This window comes from Hakea prostrata, chromosome 3, assembly GCF_041222555.1.
Source record: "Hakea prostrata isolate BN-2017 chromosome 3, UWA_Hpros_2, whole genome shotgun sequence".
Taxonomy (NCBI): Eukaryota; Viridiplantae; Streptophyta; class Magnoliopsida; order Proteales; family Proteaceae; genus Hakea; species Hakea prostrata.
In genome coordinates, this window is record NC_142602.1 from 2145250 (window position 1) to 2153998 (window position 8749).

At 37.0% G+C, this 8749-nt stretch overlaps 2 protein-coding genes, 1 long non-coding RNA gene and 1 pseudogene across 3 annotated transcripts; 2 read left to right on the forward strand and 2 right to left on the reverse strand.

Moving 5' to 3' along the window:
- Positions 1-426: 426 nt before the first annotated feature.
- Positions 427-1679, forward strand: LOC149019928 (uncharacterized). Its single transcript, XM_089146849.1, has 2 exons — positions 427-676; positions 809-1679. The coding sequence occupies exon 2, from the start codon at positions 904-906 to the stop codon at positions 1432-1434; it is 531 nt and encodes a 176-aa protein (XP_089002975.1). The 5' UTR covers positions 427-676; positions 809-903; the 3' UTR covers positions 1435-1679.
- A 594-nt stretch (positions 1680-2273) lies between these two features.
- On the reverse strand, positions 2274-3400 carry LOC149019929 (F-box/kelch-repeat protein At3g06240-like; annotated as a pseudogene).
- A 173-nt stretch (positions 3401-3573) lies between these two features.
- Positions 3574-6912, forward strand: LOC149019930 (uncharacterized). The gene is made up of 3 exons (XR_016172127.1): positions 3574-3730; positions 6352-6488; positions 6838-6912. It is a non-coding gene; the product is annotated as an uncharacterized LOC149019930 (long non-coding RNA).
- Positions 4642-7638, reverse strand: LOC149019931 (omega-hydroxypalmitate O-feruloyl transferase-like). The gene is made up of 3 exons (XM_089147929.1): positions 7554-7638; positions 6853-7326; positions 4642-5684 (listed from the first exon to the last, which is right to left on the reverse strand). Exons 2-3 carry the CDS (start codon positions 7291-7293, stop codon positions 4827-4829), a joined length of 1299 nt encoding a protein of 432 aa, XP_089004055.1. The 5' UTR covers positions 7294-7326; positions 7554-7638; the 3' UTR covers positions 4642-4826.
- Positions 7639-8749: the final 1111 nt, after the last annotated feature.

Sequence of the window (8749 nt, forward strand, 5' to 3'; positions counted from 1 at the left end):
ATTTGTTATACAGTTCTAAGAATAGAATTTGTGTAACTGATGGCGCACTAACCTAAATTATAAAAACAAACAGACTAAATCTTCCACCTCATAAAGAAGATAAGCGTGATTGGATTTTCACTTTCGAAAATTACCAACCACCTTCCATGAGTTAAATATATTTAATCATGAATATATATAAAAGATTATGCTTTTTGTCCACTTCGTCATGCGTTGATTTTTCTTACCCAAAAAAAATAATCATAGAAGGCAAATTTGAAATCAAAACAAAAAAATGGTTAAAAAATAACATGTGTTGGGTTGACAAATAAATTTGATAATGATGGAATCGAAGATAATCATAATATATATTACAAAAAGAAGAAGAAGATAATCATAAATATAGGTGGATCTGGTTTAATGCATACATTATATTGCCTAGTTCAATATGCAATTTAAACTTGAGAGGTTTCCATTGGATTCTCTTGCCGTTGTTTCACTTCCTTCATTCAGAGTTTCTTTCCCATGGACTGTATAAATCTTTCCTTGTTCTTCAATACAGAGGGGGGTCGAACTCTTTTTCTGGTTTCTTGTTGCTGAGAAGGATAATCAATCGAGGAAGCTCTGATTCAAAGCATCACGAGGGATATGAAACTACCAAGAAGCAGAGTTTTGCGCCACTTGGATTACGACAGAGGTAGATACATATCATCTTTTCATTATCATCGATGAATTCACAGTAGTTAGTGCTTCTTTATATGTATTATGTGGAGACATATAGACTCACCAATTAATATTCATAATAAAGTTTTGATCATATTTCTTATAGGATAACAAGTTACAAAAAGAGAATACTGGATCATCAATTTCTCTTGAGATTACTCTTTCTGTGTGGGTGAGCCAGGTGTCATTAGTTATAGAGACATGGAAGTAGTAGATAAGAACAAAGGGAGGAAAAATTTGATCTCCAAGACATTGGAGCTGTGTAGATCAGTGAGTAGTCGTTCGGGTGGAAATAAATTAGCCCTTTCGTCCATGTTGAAAAGCAGATCATGGCCTCGAAGCGTGAACTCACCTGCAGGCGAAAGCATTCGCAGAAGACACAGCAGCAACGGTGGTAGCAGTGGTAGCAGCAGCAACAGTAATAAGAGACGTCAAGTTGCACCAGAAGGGTGTTTTGCAGTTTATGTTGGGCCACAGAGACAAAGGTTCGTGATGAAGATGAAGTATGCGAATCATCCACTGTTCAACATGCTCTTGGAAGAGACGGAAGAGCAGTATGGTTACAATAGTCAAGGCCCTCTTGTTCTGGCTTGTGATGTTGATCACTTCTATGAGGTTTTGTCGGAGATGAACTGCGACGGTTACGCTCGTCAAGGTTGTAGTTTTGTCAAGCGGAGTGGCTCTTATCATCTTCTCTCTCCATCTCGGATGCTGACCTTGAAGGATTTATAGCTCAGATTAATTAATTCCTCATCAGCATGCCCTGGTATGTTAAGGTGGGGAAATCATGCAGCATTTAATCCAACATGTATGTATAATGTAGTATACATTTAAGTTTGACTGTAATTATAATTGGAACATAATTTGATTCGATTACTTTAATAGGAATAGAGTTCTAATTATAAAGGATTCGGATATTATGTTTCCTGAAAAATATTATTAAATGGAATAAATCAAATCAAGCAAAAGTTAGCACTTGGTAAATTGGTGAATGGGTTTCTCCTATCTATATTATTTCAGATTGTGAAGCTATTTCTACAACGCTTCAAAGGACAAAAATCCAATTTGGATTGGGTTTGTAGTAGTTTCATAGTTGAGATTAATAGGATCCCAATTAGTTTTAGTCTTGTGGTTTTTTATTCTGTGCCAGATTGGTAAATGTGCTTGTTGATTATGGCACGTGGTACTAAAGAGTTTCAGCTTTTCTAGGTATTGGTGGGGTGGGTGGGTTCCTCTTTGTTTGTTGTTGACTTGATTTTTCTCTGAGACCTGTTTGCTAAGATGGTTGGTTTAGTATGATTGAATAAGTTGAGTTTCTAACAAAAAAAAAAAAATAAAATAAGTAAGTAGCGAATGGTGTGAGGAGCTTTACTGGTGTTCTTATTGATAAACGATAAATTCTTTGCAAGTATAATTCTTATGGGTGCAATGGTCAAGATTGTACCATTTATGCTATTTCGATTTAACGGTTTATGTTAAAAAGACAAATTATAATTGTAATTTAAATCTTTTTATTTTATATTCAAGGGTCTTAAGATTTCAAATTTACAAATTATACCCTAGATTGAAACTCAATGAAATTCCATTCCCATTGGATGGCTGATAGAGAACTGCTTGGACTCTTTCACTCCATAATCCTTCATCACCCATATCTTGATCAGATTATCAGGTATGTACAAATCAAAGAAAGAAATCCTCCCAAAGCCTCCAATTTGCTCTGAAAAGTATGATCCCCGGAATAGGGATTTGGAAATTTTATGAGCTTCTTATCGCCAACGTTAAAAGAAACAATAGTCTCAGCTTCGGAGCTGCTACTTGCAATCAAATGAGGAGCTCCATTAACGAAAATCCCAGAAGTACAGTAACCAATGATTCCAAAGGGAATTTCGCCGATTCTCCACCATGAATCCAATCCGAGGGTATGAACCTCGACCAAGGAATAAGAAGACTTGATCAACCTACGATCAGCGGGGAAGTGAATAACTCTAATCACTTTGTACACATGCCTTGATGGACTATAACCAAAACCCATCATTGGAAAACGAGAACCTGGATACCACTTTGGTGCGAAAGGCAATTTATTGAAGTCTCTAGTAAATGGGTTCCAAACGATGACATCAAGGAAACGCTTCGTGAAACCCAAAAGGCAAACCAAGCCATTGTAGGAGCCAACAATCCCAATATTGGAAAGCTTAATAAGGGAAAACTCAAGTTTTACGGGCTGATCATCCCAAGTGTCATTATGATTGGAATAGAGAACATGATATAGATTGGATCTATAGTTGATTATGAGATTAGGGTTAGAAATGTTGGTTTCGACTGATCAATTAGTTGTTGTTTGATGAAATGAAGATCTGAAAATACATATCGCCAGGTTTTGCAACACACACCTGAATTGAAAGGGTTTTGCAAACCCTTCGTGTTTTCCAAAGAATTCTTCGAAAATGTATAAACCCAAAACTATTGGTGATTGATTTTGTATCAGTAACGGATCACAATGAAGCGAGCTCCGCTAGCTGAACTTCCCCGTCGTAATGGGAATGGGTTTCATTGAGTTTCAATCAAGGGTATGAGTTTGTAAATTTGAAATCTTAAGATTCTTGAATATAAAATAAAAATATAAATATTATAATTATAATTTATCTTTTTAACATAAACCGTTGGATTGAAATGGCATACATGGTACAATCTTGACCATTATACCATAAGGGTATTTTGATCATCAAACTTATGATTTGTCTTTAGTCATTTCTAGAAACCTTAGGAAGCCACGTGCAAAGGAAACTTTTTATAGGCTAAAAGTGACATGGATCAAACCATGAGGGGTCCGGATGAAAATTACCAAAAAAACTATCGAGAGGAATAAAAACAAGGACGATAAAATTCCTGGCTTTCCTGCCATCTTTAGCTCCGTTCCGTAATATTCGATTCTCTCTTGTTTATTCGAGAGATTGTTTGGATCCTGATCGTTTTTATTAAATTTGATTCGATTCGGATATTTACCGACAAAAATATGCGAGAATAGCAGGTGAGAATGCTCTATTTGGATTAGTTTTGTGTCTTTCGTTGCATCCTAATTCTAGGTTTCCTCGTCTTTGTAAATTGTGTCTCCTGATTTACTTTTTTTTTCCTTCTGTATTTCATGAAAATTTAATACCGCCTGCTATGAATGTGGAAATGTCAATATTCATCCGCTTGTTTAGTATTTTAGAAAAGCTCACCATTGTGGGCATGGCTGCTTAGGAAAGAAGGTGGAAATAGACGAAAGGTTTGTTCACTTTGGTCTCAACATTAGAAGAGATCTGGATTCTGGGATGGGTTGTTTAGGTCTGGAAAAAAAGGGACAAAAGATGAAAGGATTGTTTACTTTGGTTTGGACATAAATTCTGTAAACAATATAGATGAATACGAAGAGTGGTGAACAGGAAGCTTTGCCTCTCGTTCAATGTTGTGTGTGCCCAATAAAATATCCTTTTATATAGAGACTCAACAGTGTTCTCCTAACCCGCTAAAGAGGACTTTTGGAAACAGTTCTCAACTAACAATTGATATGGTTTGTTGTTACGAGTATCAGTACCTTACTCTGCTTGTTGTGGAGTTTCAGTTTGCAGAGGCATGACAATCACCATATTTCTTTTTCCTATTTCACAATGGGATATATAATCCCTTGCACCAAGATTTTGTACTAGATAGCATTTGAGTAATATTTAATACTTAAACAAAGTATAATGTGGAATTTAATGGAATTCATAATACACAATAAACTTGATGAAACAATTGAAAATGACAATGAAAATATTTAATACACTCAATAAACCTGTTCAACCTTAAGCCCCCAACATGGAAATTTCACATTGTTAGTGAATACAGGAAAGGGGAGAGACCTAAACTTCCACTGCCACTGCTTCTTCCTTAGTTACTGTAGAGGAGTAGTTTATAATTGCTCCATATGTTTGAATCCAGTAGAAAGCTTTGTCTTCCCCCTCTTTGAACAGAACCTATGCAACAATTGGCCTCAGAAAATGCTAATTATTCCATCTATATTCTAGAACAACTCCTTCAATAGATAAAGTCCAGAAAGAGTTCCCAGAAATATCAACATCAAATGCTCTTCTCTTTTCTTCCTAGATTTGCATCAGTTCTTCGAAGATCTTCATGGCAGAGATGGGCAACCCAAGTAACACATTTATGCTTCTCCTCTCTTTCCCATGAGATAGGAACAGTATCACTTCCTTCTCAGGCAGTGCAACAGGTCCTGATAGAAGAGGTTCTCCCCATCCAAAATCAGCACTGTGAAAAGCAAGCCTAGACCAAGTAGTTATCAAAAGTGTAGCTGCCAAAGAAGGCCTAGCTCTTGTTACTTCAAAATAATCAATAGCTGATCTCATATAGCTATCTGTTACCATCTGCACTGCCTTCTGAACTAACCCAACTGTAAACGACAGTGGATTCTCCAGCTGCTCACCTGCACTGCACAGTGAATTTGTCAACACAATTCCATTGCCAAAGTATCCCTTTGGTAATATTGGATCAAATCTAGACCTTCCGTCCACAGCAAAAAGAAGCTTTGTCTGCTGGTCAGGCCTCAATTTTAGCGCTTGACTGCGTGCTTTCCACACGAATGCAGAGAGAGCTTCAAAAGTAGTGCATTTCTTGAGTATTCCTTCTTTCATGACGTTCATCTTTAGTTGATCAAGCTTATCAGGGTCAAAACAGAATGACCTGTAGAGCATTTCTTCCTCGTAAAGGTTTGCAGTGTTGGATATGTCTTCTATTTCTGCGAATTCATGGTGAGGAAACTCCATATTTGGTGTGTCGCGTGATTTTAGAATGCTTCTGTCAAGGTAAGGTGGAACACTCAGCTGTAAGCCTCTGGCAGTTTCACCCCATGAGCACACAAACTCCATAGCTCCAATCCCATCAAACATACAGTGGTTCATACCCAGGCCAAGGACAAACCCTCCACACTTGAACTTAGTTACCTGGAAGATAAAGATGTTATATATGATGCCGGTTAAAAAAATGGGAAAACAGAAGGTTAACTTTTCCTATTTTCTTTAATGAAGTCTCATTTCCTATGTAAAAATTGTATATAACAAGCTACATGGTGAGTGTTGTTTGCATGATACAATAAAACTGTTCTGACATGATTTAAATTTCATTTTGGTTTCATGAAATCTTAACAATTTTTTGGTCTTTACCAAAATAAATATATAAGGTCAAGAAACTGAAATAATTTTAGTTGAATCAATCTGAAATGTTTCAAGAATAAGAAATTCCTTTGGCAGTTCAATTCCTGAGGATAGATTCTCTATATTTCCTTTGGAAGAGGATGGAGGTGACGACAGAGTGAATTTGGTTTGATTTCTTTGTAAACACGTTGAGCAACAAAATTCTTCTTGCTGAATACATTCTTGTTAAATTGATGTGCAAAATAAACTTGAAATTTAAACAAGCCCTCAGCTTTTTCACCATTTCAGATGACATGATTCAATTTCTTATAAGTGAAAAGTGTCATACCAAATAGCCTAATTAGAATTTAAGACTCCATGAAATTGAAATAAAAAATCATAACAAAAGAGCCTATATAACCCTAATGTCTATGTTTACATCATTAGGACTGATGTAACCTGAAATAATTGTATGCAGTTCTTAAAGTAGATTTCTTGCTACTACAGACTCTGAAGAGTACAAAAGCTGATTGACTCTCTTGATGCTTCTTCAAATCAAAATACCCGGCTACTTTGATGACTAGTTCAAACCTAATGGGAATATCTTTTAAAGAGGTAGCAAGTGTTTCTTTATTTATTCTGTCTGGCTACGTTCTATGTGCTTCTTGGGCTATTTATTTCTCATTTAATGTTAAAATATGATCTTCTTGTTATTAATCAACATATTCTGAACAGTTGTATGAATATATGAATAGTGTAGTGAATATAGGAAAGCCATCCCACTATTAATACTTAAAAATTTCAAAAGAAACAGAGGCTGAAAAATAATCCACTGTTCCCCTGCTTCCTCACATGCATGCATCTCTATGATATATTATGTATTGGTATGGTAAAAGTCTTCTATGTGAGATCTATTTCTGGAAAATGATATTTGGATAAACTTGTATTTTTATATATAAAAAAGGATAGAGTTGCAGACCTGAGCCACCAGAGGAGGAATTTCCAGTATGTTCTTTGCACCTGGAATGTCATAAACCAGCTTACTTAGGGTCGCTGGATCAGGTTTGGTGATGTCCCCTATCTCATCAACAGTACAATTTGCCTCTGCATCCACAAAAACAGCACCATCCCCTGTGCAATCCACGATTAGCTTTCCCTCTGAACTGATTGTGAGCCGCCCAGCAAGTGGGTAGTAGTGAACAAGAACCTTTGCCAAAGCATCCTTGATGATTTGCCCTGCTTGCTCATTCCCCTTCTCATTGGACTGGAAGCAGTAAATAGTTCGAACGATCACAGCAATATTCTGGTCCAGGTTTGAGAGAAAGTACAGACCCTTTTTTGTCTCCTCTGCGGGTGGAACTAGCGTTGGCTCTCCATGTGTGACACTAAGTTCGAATACATGCGAATTGGGTTTTTCCATTAGACAAGTTTCTTCAAGCTCAAGGACCTTAACCTGGGTGTGTAATGAAGATCAGCAATATATTCAGAAAGTAAGCAAACCAGGGAGGTGAACTGGTTAACTGCAGTTACAAAGAAAATGCATCTTCATCTATTCCTAGATTGGGTAGAAAATTTTCTTCTATGCAATGCTGAAGGAAAGCAAGTGTGAATGCTGAAAAACTCTCATAAAAACACAATAACAATTGGAGGGGATTTCCAAGGACCCAAGAAAGAAGATACCTTACTGGAAGATTGTCCCTCAAAAGAGAATGAAATAGCCCGTTATAGATGCATGTGTTGCACTGGAACTTGTTGCTAGTGTGGTTTTCTCGGGAAAGGGGTATGGAGGGGGTTATATATAGGGAAAGCATGCCAGAGTTCATTCAAGATTGTTAAATTCTCGTCAAGAAGAAGAATAGAATGAGAAAACGACAGGTTATTGGAGAAGGTGCTTTACACAGCGATGTCTTGACGGAGGAAGTTGAAGTAAGAGGAGGAAATGGCGTTGTGGGTATAACAAAAACACTTTCCTTCTTTTGTCATCTCTCATATGGTTGGGGTTGGCTACTTGCCAAGGTACCAAAACATTACCCGTAAGATATCTCTGGCGTGGCGAGAGAGGTGGGTTGGTTGGTGTGGTAGGCGTCCCAAATTTGCAGAACTTGGTCCTTTTATGGTCTGTCCTGTTGTATGACTCCCGGCCTGTTAAGGGGAAAAAAATATTATAGAAATGGACAGGTAAAAGTCAGTGAATATGAAACGAGCTTATGATTTATGAAACACATCATGTGGTAGGTGGTGGAAATTGGATACGGATCGAGGCCAATCACAGCACTCTAGTCGATCCTGCTTGTGCTATTGGACGAAAACTGAAGGTTCCTACTGCCTAGGATGGGAATCGGACTATCCAATAACTGGCTTTGGGATGGATTCGGACCAATCCAGGTTCAGTCCGACCAACCCGGTTCAGAATAGGTTCATAATTCTATGTTTTTAAACCCTCGCAGTAGACTTAGGTCTACTGTTCTACCCAAAAAAATACCCCTAAAAAAAATAAAAAAATTAAAAAAAGAATAGGAAAAGACAGAGATGACTTTCTTTTGGTAAAAGAAAAAAACTGAGAAGACTTATTGAATCTTCTCCGGATTAAAAGTAACAGTGCTGTTGGGTTGTTTTTCTTTTAACGTGTGACAGGGGGACAAAATACTTAAGCAATACTTGGGATCTACTAATTTCATAGACTAAGGATTTTGTTTGGCTGCTTCAGTATTTTTCCTTTTAAAAATTTGTTGTGGTTGAACAGGAGTTGTTGCGTCTGCTTTGTTTATGTGCTTTTTCTTATTTTTTGGGTAATCTGTCTATGTGCTTGTTTGAATATGGGGTTTTTGTGTAAAAATATGGAAGTTGAAGATCCCTAGCCCGCGAACCCTTAATCC